Below are 14,859 nucleotides of genomic sequence, written 5' to 3' on the forward strand. Positions count from 1 at the left end.
ATGGCAAAAAAATAAAGTCCATATAATGGGTGGTGTCCGCATCCCCAAAAAATCGCCTAAAAGGGCATATTAACCGACCATGGCTATATGGGACTCAAATGAAGGCAATTTGGTACTTCCAAAAAAGTAATTGCGGATTTTTTAAAAGAAAGTAAATGCATTTTTGATAAATCTTAGAACGAACCAATATTAACCAACCCAATATTAAACTTTCAAGATTTTTTAAGTGAATTTTTACTTAAAAAAATTTTTAGAAAATTTTCTAGAATAAATGCAGGTATTTTTTAAAATTTTACAGATTTTTTTATTTCGTTTGATTCTTGAAAAATTAAATTTTTTCCCAATTTTCAAGTTTTTATTTGCTGAACTTAAAAGTTTTTAAGCATTTTTTGCAATATTTTTTTTTTTTTTTTTGGGAAAGGACAATTCCTTTTAATAGGTTTTTTTAAAAAAATTCCACCAAAAATGCTCCTTTGCCATAAGGTTTTACCGAATTGGTTTCCACATAATAGACACCGTCCTTGGGACGTTGCTGCAAATCTCCCATTTTGTTGCTCAGCCAACGACAATAGTCCATACCCAAATAATCCAGCGAAGGACACTTTAAAATCAATAGCTCGTGATTCTCCAAAGGCAACCACATTTCTGGTATAAGCTGGTAAGCCCTTTCATGGGAGCATGCCATATCCTTTTCATCGCAACCCGGCTGCAATGTGCCACCATTCGGATAGTAGTCCACATGGCCGCAGGTTGAGAGAAACCCCTGTTGGCCGGCATTTGTGTGCACAACCTCAACAAATTCTGCATCATCTGAGGATAGACGTTGATCCGATGGTGTGTTGGCAGTAAAATAAATTCCTGCGGGATCCAAAGCTGTAATGCGTGGGATTCGTTCGCCCAAACTCTGGTGGAGATATTGAGCGGTAATGCCACTAATGTGTCCCCCCAAACTAAAGCCCACCACATGCAAATGCTCAAGACTGAAATCGAAGTTGTGCTTCAAAAGCATCACCAACTCACCAATGGCCTCTGCGATGTGTGGCATTAAAGAAACAATGCTTTCAAAATCCCCAGAGTTGGTGATTGATTCGCTATAGTCCACTACAATAACATTGCCATCCTCCAATTGTAGTTTGGCATCCTTAATGACATTACATTCATCGCTGCCAAAGTCACTTTGCATATGGGGAATGAAGAGGCTACAAAGGGAAGGGGGAACTATTTTAATTATTTCTTTGACCAATTGGCAAGAAATTACGTGGTAGGTTTGGTGGTATCGATAACATTCCTCACCACCGACTCCACATTCGCCTCCAGTGATTGCGGCACATCTCGATTTTGTCTAGTGTAAACATAAAATTTCACCGAGTCCCTCACATGCTGATCCTTTGCGAGTTCCTTTCCCATAGCGACATTGGCCCGTGACTCTGTCACAGTCAGTAGTAAAATTACCACCGATAGTACTCCCAAAGTGAAGCGCATGGTTTAACTGTTGTACAAATACTGTCTTCTAATTAACGGCCTACCTTGGTTGATGACTCTCTGGTGCCTTATTTACAATGCTGGTGAGCATGTTGCTGAGACCCGATAAGATTATCACTAGCCGGGCGCTTCACTAAATTGCAGTCTTAATTAAGATTTCCTACGTTTTGTTCATTTGATTTATTTATGAGTAAAAAACAAATTTGTAAAAATTGTTTTGCTTTTGTCTTTCTTTCGAGTCGTAAATATCTTCAAATGGTATAGGAAATGGTTGCGTAGAAATCAATTGGAACACACTGAAAGAAATTCACAAGGAACCTTTTATTTTTTTGAGAAAAATATAAAATGGGATGCATTTCAAAAGTGGTGGCCGGCCCTATGGGTTTTTATCGATTGTTATAAAGAGCGTTGTAAATGCTTTAAAACTATATCTGTATGCAGTATCTCATGTCTGGTTGACGTATTGAGATGCATTTGGGGCAAATTAATAAAACAGGATTAACGGTGGGTTAGTAGAGCAAGGGCTATGATGTTCACAAACATTTATTAATGGCCATTTATTTTGTGGCTGCCGATTTCAGACCAAATATGCGAGACGACCGCTAGCTGGACAGGGCTCGCTCCGCTCCGCCTTCTTTCACTCGCTTATATTATCTGAGCCCCATACAGGCACGGTCAGGAAAACAAGTGCAAGTACCGCCTTTCAGATATTTCGCCCCAATGTGGATATCATATTGGTGCTCTACTCCCAAATTTCTTTCATTTGAGCCTTATATCGTTATGGTCGGTAAGGGGGTTAGGTGGACCCCCGTGTATCAGATTCGTGCTCCAGTCTGAAATACCTTTCGTTTGAACCCCATATTGTAATTATCGGTTTAATTTTCCATTTGACGGGCTTTGGGGGTGGGGCGGCCGCCGTAGACATTCCACCTTAAGCTGAGTATTCTGTTCAGCTTTTCAAGCGGAATGCTGTCAAACAAACTAAATTTCGCGTAAATCGCCCCACCCAACTCCTAGATCTGGCGTTTTTGAAAATAGGGTAAGGGGAGGGTCCGCCCATTAAAGTTATTATTTTTATTTAATTTTTTTTTGTTTTGAATATGTGCTCGGTCATCGTACACGCAAAAAATAACACGTTAGGGAAATTTTTACGACAAACAAAATACTTTTGTCACAAACTTTTGCTTTTAACCTATTATTGTCATAGTAACCTATTATTGTCATAGTGGTCAAATATGACCGGTTTGAAGGGAGTTTAGGGGACGGACCCCGAAATAATATCAACATCGAGCTAGAGTACGATTTTGTTTGAGCCCCATTATGTTAAGCATTTTGAAGGCGGCGATCAAGATTTTCGGGGCTACGGATTTTGTTCAGATTTACACTAATTAATTATTTTTGTGTTGGTTATCGACATTCAAAATCATATTTCAAAGCTACCACTTGGGATATCACATTTTTAAAGATCCGCAGATCCTCCTGTGTATATCCCAATTTGAGGGTGAAAGGTGTACTCTCCAACCAAAGACCTTTTATTGCTGTCCTGTTCTATCCTGATCGGCCTTCCTTTATTATTTTTAATTAATTTTTTTTTTTGAATATGTGTTCGGTCGTCGTACACGCAACGTTAGGGAAATTTTTACGGCAAACAAAATACTTTTGTCACAAAGTTTTGCTTTTATTGTAACCGTGCATCGTTTCGCTTCAACATATCAAATGTTAGCCATAAACGTAGTATTATTGAACGCAACTAACTTTGTTTATTGTGAACCCTTTAGCAGCTTCGTCTACGGAAAAATGACCTTCCTTTTGTTGTAAAATCAAAAACTCTTCAATTGTAAAAATGCTTCGCAAACAATTATTCCGACTACGCATGTTTAGCAGATTTTATAAGCCTCATTTCAAGCTCTTACCCTAAAAGTACAATAAGCAGGAAAGTAGAGTACAAAAACAAATGGTTCGACACTGAATGTTTTCGGGCAAGAGAGAAATCTATGAGGTTGCTAAATATATATAGATCTACAGATCTGATACAAGACAGAAAAGCCTATAGTGTGCAAAGAAAGGAATATCATCTCATTTGTAAGCGAAAACAATGCGAGTACAATATAAATCTAACCAGAAGATTGGACACAGTTAGCGATAGTAAAACATGGTGGGCATTAGCAAAGGAAATTAGACAACATGAAAATCCGATTGGATGCGAAATAACTGCCGAAACATTAAAGAATTATTTTGAAATTCTACTCAACCCTACTGATAACTCGAAACCTATCTACTTTGCCCCACCACTTTTGGAGGAAGTTCTTCTAGACAGTGACTTCACTTTAGAAGAAATAAGGGAGCAGCTGAGTAAGTTAAAGGAAAGGAAGGCCCCAGGTGAAGACGGTATTCCATACGAGTTTTTTATCAATGCTACGGATGACTTTCTCTCAGCTTTATGTCAAACTTATACAAAAATTTTCAATGGTAGCCAAGACTTCGATACTTTCCGCACCAGCGTTATATTCCCCATACATAAAAAAGGTGATATTAATGCAGTCGGAAATTATAGAGGAATAAGTTTTATGAACTGCATAGCAAAGCTTTTGTTGGGCATGATAAATAACAGAATAACTGAGTGGACGAATAGACTGCAGGTGTTAAATGAGTTTCAAGCTGGTTTTAGAAAAGGATATTCGACAATTGACAATGTTTTTAACCTAGTGTCAATTATAAATCTAAAGCTTGCTGAAAGAAAAAAAGTTTACTCATTTTTTGTCGACTTCAAAGCAGCGTTCGACAGGGTTCCAAGACAGCAACTTATATACAAAATGCACACAATAGGGCTCTCATCAAAAATTGTGGATTTTATTGCTAAAGTATATAAGAATACAAAATCAACGATATGGAACGGTAAGGAGTTGTCTGGATATTTTGAAACAAAATGTGGAGTGAAACAAGGTTGCCTGCTATCGCCCTTACTCTTTGCCCTTTATTTAAATGATCTGCACGATGCTTTAGGAGGTGGTCTATACATAGACAATTTGAATGTCCGTCTTTTGATGTATGCAGATGATATTGTTTTAATATCAGATGATAAAGATATACTACAAAAAATGATAAACAATCTGGCAGAGTATTGTGATCTCTGGGGAATGGAAGTAAACAAAGACAAGTCAGAAGTGATGGTATTCAGAAAAGGAGGGAGAATTGCTGACGTTGAAACATGGAAATATAAGGGAGAAAGTCTGAGGGTTGTAAATGAATATCAGTACCTTGGCATAACTTTGACACCAAAGCTTTCTTTCGCTAAACATATTGAGAATAAAAATAATGCATCCAAAATTTGTCTGAATGTAACATGGAAGGATTTCACAGGAAAACCGAATATTTCACTAACTGCTAAGTGGAAAATGTTTCTGTCAGTTTGTAGAGCGATCCAGAGTTATGGCTCACAAATATGGGGAAATGCTTATTTTGAGGACGTGGAAAAATTATACAGATATTTTATTAAACGTATACTGAAGCTACCAGAAAATACGCCCAATTACGTATTGGCTTTGGAAACAAGCTACGAGGAAGGATATGTGTACACTTATTCAATGCACTTAAAGTACTTGCAAAAAGTGATATTTGAAATGCAAGGGCATCGATTGCCAAATAAACTTTCTCTGAAAGTTATAGAAAGAAATATTTCTTGGTACAATGATTTAAAATTAATGCTATCAAAATACCAAATCCAAAGTGCTGATATTGGCGAAAGCAAGGAAACATGGAATAATGCATGCTATCAACTTATTGAAGGAATAAAAATGCGTAGCCTAAGGGATCACATGACCAAAGCCCGTGAGAGTGCTCACAGAATCTACAAATACCTTAATTATGAAGTAGGACCAATATACTGCAACAACAGTTTTAAACTAAGTCAAATATCATGCATTATACGAGCCAGAGGAGATATTTTGCCTTTAAACGGATCTATCTACCGAAATAGCATTAGTCGTATATGCTCTATTTGTAATATGGGAGAAGAGGAATCAGTATGTCACTTCGTGGGCAGATGCCCAATATTTTCCAATTACAGACTAAAATTTTTTAACAAAACTTTTCTTGATGAAAATGAGGTTATCTTTCAGTTAGATGGAGGTGAAGATATGTCCTGGTCTACTTTATATAATTACCTTAGAGAAGCCCTTAAATACAGAGATTTATTGATAAATGAATTTAATTATTAATTTTAACGTAAATTTTTAAACTCAATTTTCCAGCAGACGGTTTAAGAAAAACCATGCTGAATATTCTTTATAGATAATAAATAAAACATATAGTATTATATATTTTTATAACGTTTAATAAAATAAAATAAAGAATACTACTACTACTACTACAATTATTCGTGTACCGGACACCATAGTTATTCTCTTGTGTGTCGTCTACTTGAGCGAAAGGGTTAGTACATGAGCGTATAGACCAGTGGTTGGCTAATATATTCACTCTTTTGCACATTACTTTGTACGTTCACAAGAAAACAAAATGCTGGTATGTCCAATGACAAAAATCATTAGAGCAACGCACAAATGGCTGCCAGGTACAGGAAAACACAACACAATAAGAATTTCTAAGCCACATGCATTGTTTTTGGCAACATTTACGCGACAAAGAAATATCCATCACTAAGTAGGTATTTAGATGTGCGAAAACAGAAACAACTAATTTTTGATTTATTTATGGTAGATGATAATACAAGGTCAGTAGATGATAATACAAGGTCTTTAATATCATTGGGTATCATCGAAATAAATTCAAATATGCTCTGAAAGAGCTGGAATTGTCAACTAAGATCTGCTTAGAATTCGTAAAAATTTGAGTTTGAATTATGTTCAAATATTAAATTGACATCCTTGGCATCCTACTCAATATACGTAATCCATTTTAAACGTTTGACCTTAAATTAATTTATAAATAAAGAAATACTAGTTGAAACCCCAAATAAGATGTTTTATATATACCAAGGGAAAGGGATTATCAGGGTAAAAAAAACTTTAAATTTGTCACAAATTCTTGCAAGAATTTATCGCAAAAACATGTGCTTTTATCGTAAACAAAGTCCAATGTTTTTCAGAAAAGAAGTTTACTTGGCGAACATTTCCTTTATGTCAAACGAACTTTTTTTATGCGTGTACATGACAGTTTGGTGTTGTTTTTATTGGGAGGAATGGCCTACTGTCATAGACCATTCGTTTAATCCCCATATTATTCCTATCGAACTACACACCTTATTGAAGCGTATTAGGTGGGTGGGCCGGTCCTAGACTCTGTCCCAAATGTGTATATCAGATTCATGTTCAACTCTCAAAGACCATTCATGTTATATCCATTTTGTGACGGTGGACATTTATTCCGTTTTGGGGGGTTTTTTCGATTGGGGAGGCCCCTTAGACACCTTGAACCAAATTCTAATAACAGATGTGTAGTCAGTTTCCGAATATCTTTCGTTTGATACCCATATTGTCCCAATCGGTGAACATGTCCTGTTGAGGGCTTTTGGGGCATGGGGAGGCGCCTCAGACACCAAGGGTTAAATTTTTATAACAGCATTGTACTCTACCTTTAAATAGCTTTCATTTGATATCTGTATTTTCGCAATCGGTAAATTTGTCCTTTTTTGGGTGGTGGGGGGGTCCTCAGACACCAAAAAATTTTTTGTCTCAGATTTGTATTCTACTCTTAAATACCTTTTATTTGATACCCATATTACTCAAAGCGGTTAAAGTGTCCTGTTGGATGGTGTTATTGGCGGTGGGGGGCCCCCCCGACACTTGGGGTAACATTTTAATGCCAAGTTCGTACTCTACTCTCAAATACCTTTCATTTGATACCCATATTGTCTTAATCGGTGCACATGTCCGTTCGGGTGGGTTTTGGGATGGGGCGTCCCCCCAGATTATTTGACCCCAAAATTTTTTAACCAATTTCGTATTTTTGGCGTACTATAAGGTGGCATACAAAAGATCGCTTAGATCGGTGCACGCATCTCCGAGATTTGGCGTTTTTAAAAATTGGGTTATGGGGGAGGGTCCGCCCCCCTTCGTATAACATAAAATTTAGTACCCTATTACAAATTACATGAAAAGTGGTTCAGCCGTTTTTGAGTCTATACGGAACAGACAAAAAAACTAACAAACAAACAAAGCGTAACAATTTTATTTTTATATAATAGCCTTTTAAGGGTCTCGTAGCCAGTCGTTTGGTCCGAGTTTTACAAAATTTTGCACAAGACTTTCTATTTAATGTTCCAACATGTGTTCATTATTGATTGAAATCGGTTCAGTTTTAGATAAAGCTCCCATATATATGGGATGTATATGGGATATATATCTAAATCTGAACCGATTCTGTTCAAAATCCATAGCGATTGTCCTTGGACCAAAAAAAAAAAGACTTGTGCAAAATTTTACGATAATCGAACAACAAATGCGACCTGTACCTTGATCACAAGAATATCAAATATCGAGTATCCAAAGAAAAAAAAAAAATAAGTCGAGAGGCGCGGATAAGGGTTTTATTTTAGATACGTGAATTCTTCGGAGAAACTTCTTAGAATTGTATGTAGCTTACGTTTTTGCTATACGATTAAAGAAAAAATCGACCCGCCCTAATATACACCCATCCTTCGGAGGTTGGCATAAAAAAAGGAATATGGATAACATTTGGTATGCTATTAGAGCTATATCAGTATATGAACCGACTTGGTTTGGATGTTGAAGATCATAGTAAAAGTCATTGCACAAATTGTCTCAACAAGTAAATTCGGGAGATTTGTTTATATGGGAGCTTATCAGGAAATGGACCGATTTGGGTCAAACTTGGTTTGGATGTTGAAGATCATAGTGGAAGTCATGGCACAAAATTTCATCCAAATCGGATAAGAATTGCGTCGTACTGGGTCTTCAGAAGTAGAATCGGCAGATCGGTTTATATGCGAGCTATATCAGGTTGTCGACCGATTCAGACCATACTTGGCAGGTATGTTGAAGGTCATAGGAAAGGCGAATGCTGAAATTTTATCCGAATCAAATAAGAATTGCGCCCCCTTAAAGGCTGAAGAAGTAAAATTGGCAGACCGGTTTTTAAGGAAGCTATATCAGGCTATGGACCGATTCAGACCATACTTGGCAAGTATTTTGCACACGTATTAAAACGTCAAATAAAAGATTTCATGCAAAATTTTGCAAAAATCGGACAAAAATTGTGGCTTCTATAGCCTTCAAAGGCCATATCGTATAAAAGATATATGTGGGAGCTATATCTAAATCTGAACCGATTTTGATGAAGATATATTAAGATCAGTAACAAAACAGTTCGTGCCAAATTTTTTTTTTCGGTTGAAAATTGTCGCTACTACGGCCATTGAAGTGCAAATCGGGCGATACATATATATGTGAGCTATATCTAAATCTGGACCGATTTTCATGGAGCTTTCCATACATATTAGGACGTCAAATAAAACACCTTGCGCGAAATATTTTAAAGATCGGACCAAAACTATGGCTTCTACAGCCTTTAAAGTCCATATCGGATGAAAGATATGTATGGGAGCTATATCTAAATCTGGACCGATTTTTATGAAATTTGGGACACTTATGTAGACCTCAAATAAAAAACCCAATGTCAAATTTTGTAAAGATCGGACGAAAATTGTGGTTTTTACAACCTTAAAAAGCCATATCGGATGAAAGATATATGTGGGAGCTATATCTAAATCCAAAAAAGTGACATGTGCAAAATTTCGTGTTTAAAAAAATAAGAAAAAAAACAGCCGTATGTAATTGTGAATTTAACTAAAGCAGAGATAAATTTATAATTTTAAAAAATATATTTCAACAACATATTTCACACTCACAACAATATCCCGACAAAAAATGGCAATTACATTAGAAAAACACATATATAACTTTCACATTAGAATTCTGAAGCTTCTAATACAATACAAACACACACAAGTCAACACACAGTAATGCTTGAACAAACAAGAGATCAGCTCAACTATCTAATGGAGAGTGTGAGTTGGCACTCTACTTTGAAAGTGAGAATACCATACTCTCATATACTCTCATATCAACAAGAGCAGGGCAACACACATTAATAAACTTCAGAGACTAAAACAACAACAGCAATTTGAGCACGACTTTAAACACAACAGAGCTTGGTTTGTCAACAACACAGACCAAGACATTCCAACCAATGGTTGTTGTCGTTGGGCCCCAAATTCTCACTTCCGACAACAAAAACAACATTTCCACTGTTTAATGTATTGGCGGAGGCGGGAGGAGTGTGTTTAGACTTTGCAGAGCAGAGAAATGCAAGAGAATGCGAGAGTGAGATTGGTTATATTGGAGAGACATGTTTATTCTAAGCACAGTGGGGGAAACTCGAAAATTTCTAAAGGAAAATTAGGAGATTTTTATTAATAAGCGCAGATAAAGGAGGAAAAACTGTGGCGATGAAAATGGCAGAATATGATGCGAAAATGAGATGTACCCTAGGAGACATCTGCACGTATAAACGACTAAAGACAAAAACAACAAAATAAGAAACAAGTTATTGATTAAAACTGCTAACGCTCCAAGGATATATGGATTACCAAAAATCCATAAAACAGGCACCCCACTTAGGCCAATATGTACCTCCATAAACTCCCCTACATACGGATTATCCAAATACATCACAGAGATATTAAACCATGTTACGAAGGACTCAATATACAACATAAAAAACGGAATAGAATTCAAAACGAGAATCAACGACCAAGAGATTAAAAACACGGAATTACTAGTCTTGTTCGATGTTGTATGCTTGTTCCCCAGTGTTCCTGTCAATCTGGCAATATCGACAATAAAGGAGAAATGGACAATTATTCTTATAGAGATGGTAAACACATGTACAAAGGATTCCATATACAATACTTTATGTATGACGACTGGTTTTATGAACAGAGAAAGGGCATGCCAATGGGGTCTCCATTATCGCCAATTGTAGCAGACATAATAATGGAGGAACTACTAGACAATTGTTGTCCAATAACTCATTAACCGTTAGAGATATACTGGACATTTCCGCATGATTTTTGCAGGGTTTTACGACCTCTATATTGTAAAACAAATCAAGCCCATCGGCTTACCAATGACTGTTTGGCAAGCAGAACATAATTTGACATTCTCGAGGTGATCAATTTTTAAAACCCATGGATGAGCCTCTGGACCCACCAAATTTTTCATACTTATTGGAAAACACCTTTATATTCGTGTACACATCCCCATCCGTTCAAGTTCCAGAATTATTTCCAAGATTTTTCGATGTGGCAACACCGTGCAACGCTTGAGACCTTAAACTAAAAAACTTTTGTTGCATTCATCCATTTTTTTTATATGGAAAAAAATTAATTGTGTGCATCTAAATGATGTTTTAATAGTTTCTGTTTAGAACACTTAATTAGCCTTTGAAATAAAATTGAAAAGGTTAAAAAAGTTATTAAATCTCCACAAACAATAGACAATTGTGTAGCCTGGAGGATTATGGTCATAGTCAACACAGATGTTTTCGTTTTGATAGCCGAATTTCCATGAAAAAAGTTTAATTGTTTTAAAATTTTTTTATGAAAAAAAAAACTCTTGGCTTGATGTGAAAAAAGCTTTGCTAGCCCCAAATGCGAACCAGTTGTGGCAAAAATGCAAACATTCATTCAAATTGTAAAGTAATTTCAATTTATGCAAGTTTCGTTGTTGTATTTTTTGTTATTGTTGTTGATGTATTGTCATGTTAATCGTAAATCAATTTTAATTGCCTGTAAACCTGCAGGCGGCTGCTGCTGGTTGTAGGTTAATTTGTCAGATTTAATTACTGACAGCTTAAATGATTGGCCAGGGGAATGCATTTAATTTCAACTGCAACTTGCCAACATACAATGAAATGGGCAATGTGTGCCATTCCAAAAACACTTTCGAGTTGTGTGGGCTGATTTGTTTGTAATTTAAACAAAAACAAAAACAAAAAAGAAGCAGCACATAATTCGTTTACAGCCAAGTTAGTTTTTCGTTATACTGGTGCTGACGTGCTCTCAAATCGGGGCTGAGATATGATTGAGTGTTATTTTCTCTTCTCTTCCACCAACATCAATGGTTACCATTAATGTCCCTGTGCAGGATATTATGGTTTTAATGTTTTCCACCAACTCGTTATAAGAGTAGTTCGTGTGTTTGTGTGTGTGTGTGTGTGTGTGTGTGTACGTGTGCTTGTTATAGAGTTCTTTAGTTTGCGCAACTGTATTAATTTCCGGTTGGCATTGATTTCAAAAGCAAAAAATGCCTGACTGTATTATGGCTTCACATCCGGCTTGGCATATTATGAGTATCAGGCGTTTGTGTGGTGAGGGTGTGCTTATGTTTGTGTTTGTTGGCTGTATATATCGTAATTGATGAAAGATATGGTTGGTGGTTATGGTGGTTATGTTTATGAACGAATGATTTGTTGGACTTTTCAAATCTTGTTTTAATACGCACATACTATGTGATTTCATTTAATTGCACCATTTTCGGTAATTAGTAATCATACCATATTAAGTATATATACAAAAAAAGCGGGGGGAGGGGGGTTCAGTAGTATTCACAATTGCTAAGAACAATGAAGGTCTTAAGAAATAATCATTAAGAGATTTCAAAAAGGGAAAAGGTCATTATTCAGGTCATTATTCAGGTCATTATTCAGGTCATTTATTTAAAAATAAATCGCTTTGGAATCGGTACAACAAAAACCAACATCCCTTAAGGAACTTTCTATTATCAATAAGTGGTGTCCGGTGCAAGTTGAACACAATGAAAAGGAATCTTCTATTTATAGCCGCTACGAGAGAAACGTCTCCTTATTAAAGTTTAATGAAGTTTTTCGCCTACTTTAAACTTTTTATAGCCACCACCGTAGGATAGGGGGTATATTCATTAAGTCATTCCGTTTGCAACACATCTACAAATATTAATTTTCGACCCTACAAAGTATATATTGGGTTGCCCAAAAAGTAATTGCGGATTTTTCATATAGTCGGCGTTGACAAATTTTTTCACAGCTTGTGACTCTGTAATTGCATTCTTTCTTCTGTCAGTTATCAGCTGTTACTTTTAGCTTGCTTTAGAAAAAAAGTGTAAAAAAAGAATATTTGATTAAAGTTCATTCTAAGTTTTATTAAAAATGTATTTACTTTCTTTTAAAAAATCCGCAATTACTTTTTGGGCAACCCAATATATATATTTTGGATCGTCGTAAAATTCTAAGACGATTTAACAATCTCCGTGTGTCTGTCTGTCTGTCCGTCCGTCTGTTGTAATCACTCTAGAGCCTTCAAAAATTGCGATATTGAGCTGAAATTTGGCACAGATACGTCTTTTTTATGTCATCTTTTTTGAGGCCAAATCGGACCATGTTTGAATATAGCTGCTATATAGACCGATTTGCCGATAAACGGTCTAATGCCCATAAAAACGTTATTTTTCATCCGATTTTGCGGAAATTTGTAACAGTGAGGAGCTTAAGGCTTCCCGACAACTGACCCAACTATGGTTCAGATCGGACTATATTTAGATATGGCTACCATATAGAAAACTTTATTTTTCATCCGATTTCACTAAAATTTTAAACAGAGAGTAGTTTTAGGCCTCCCGTCATTTGACCTCAATATGGAATAGATCGGTCCATAGTTAGATATAGCTGCCATATAGACCGATGTCCCGATAAAAGCTTCATTTATTACCCGATTTCACTGAAATTTGAAACAGTGATTAGGTTAAGACCTCCCAATATCCGACCTAAATATAGTTCATTTCGGATTATATTTAGATATAACTGCCATATAAACCGATCTGCCGATAAGGGGACTGAAGCCCATAAAAGCTTTATTTATTACCCGATTTCACTGAAATTTGAAACAGTGATTAGGTTGAGACCTCCCAACATCCAACCGACATATAGTTCAGATCGTACTATACAGTGAGTTTTTCTAAGCTTCACGATATCCGACCTTAATATGGTTCAGATCGGTTTATTTATCGGTTTTTTACCACTCAATGTCCGTGCCGAATTTTGGTCGCATAAGTTATCCAATTTTCACCGGATTGTGACGAAAGGGGATTTACATATATACCCGAGGTGGTAGGTATCCAAAGTTCGGTCCGGCCGAACTTAATGCCTTTTTACTTGTTTGCTATTTGAAAACAGCAAAAAATGTTTGCTGTTTTAGCAAAAACCTAGTAAGGAAAGGCAAAAGCCGGGAGGTGCCATCTGTATATGGCGCTATACTCTAAGTACAACGTGAGAGCTATATCTTATTCTCAACCAATTTGGATGGACCTCGGAGGATGTTTTCAGATGGATTCTTAAACAATTCGTATCAAATTTCGAGCAAATATGTTCAAACTGTAATAACTACGAAAATGAAAAAAAAAAAAATCGGCAGAGCCTGGCTGGGATTCGAACCTGAGCACACAGATCAATAGCCAGAGCCGTTGCCGTTGTCTGGCCGTTCGAAGCCATCAATACAACTTCCAACAGATACACAGAATCATGTGTACCACGGAGATAGTGTATTTGTCGCAGAAAAAAAGTCTGCCATTACACAAAAAACACCTGCATTGGGAAAAAGCACAGCTACTAGACAGGGTTGTCGAGCGTGGTTAATATGGTAATTGTATCATAGAGGCGTTTTCGCAATTGATACGATTCTAATACAACATCCCAACGCATGGCTTTTGAAGCCATCACACCTAATATGGTTGAAAAGTCTTCTAACCAAAGACGAAAAGCGTCTAATGATCTCTTTGTTTTATTAGTTAAAACAAGTCAGAGAGTGCTAAGTTCGGCCGGGCCGAATCTTATATACCCTCCATCATGGATCACATTTGTCGAGTTCAATGCGCGGCATCTCTTTTAAGGCAAACATAGAATATTGAATAAGAACTGTTATGCTATTGGAGCTATATCAGGTTACAGCCTGATTCGGACCATAAATGAATGCTGAACATTGTAGAAGTCATTGTGTAATATTGGGTTGCCCAAAAAGTAATTGCGGATTTTTTAAAAGAAAGTAAATGCATTTTTAATAAAACTTAGAATGAACTTTAATCAAATATACTTTTTTTACACTTTTTTTCTATAACTGACAGAAGAAAGAATGCCATAACAGAGTCACAAGCTGTGAAAAAATTTGTCAACGCCGACTATATGAAAAATCCGCAATTACTTTTTGGGCATCCCAATAATGTGCTGTTACACATGTTAACCTGCGTATAAAACTAATTCCATAGCGCTATTAATTTTATTCTCATATGTTGGTGCTTATCATTTATATCT

At 36.3% G+C, this 14,859-nt stretch overlaps 2 protein-coding genes across 3 annotated transcripts in view; one reads left to right on the forward strand and one right to left on the reverse strand.

The window, feature by feature from the left end:
• Positions 1 to 14,859, forward strand: part of LOC106089617 (speract receptor) — a 122,483-nt gene that overhangs the window by 41,019 nt on the left and 66,605 nt on the right. The window lies entirely within an intron of this gene.
• LOC106090004 (pancreatic lipase-related protein 3) lies at positions 396 to 1,680 on the reverse strand. Its single transcript, XM_013256034.2, has 2 exons — positions 1,259 to 1,680; positions 396 to 1,199 (listed from the first exon to the last, which is right to left on the reverse strand). Exons 1-2 carry the CDS (start codon positions 1,480 to 1,482, stop codon positions 446 to 448), a joined length of 978 nt encoding a protein of 325 aa, XP_013111488.2. The 5' UTR covers positions 1,483 to 1,680; the 3' UTR covers positions 396 to 445.

The sequence above is a fragment of the Stomoxys calcitrans genome, chromosome 1 (assembly GCF_963082655.1).
Source record: "Stomoxys calcitrans chromosome 1, idStoCalc2.1, whole genome shotgun sequence".
Taxonomy (NCBI): Eukaryota; Metazoa; Arthropoda; class Insecta; order Diptera; family Muscidae; genus Stomoxys; species Stomoxys calcitrans.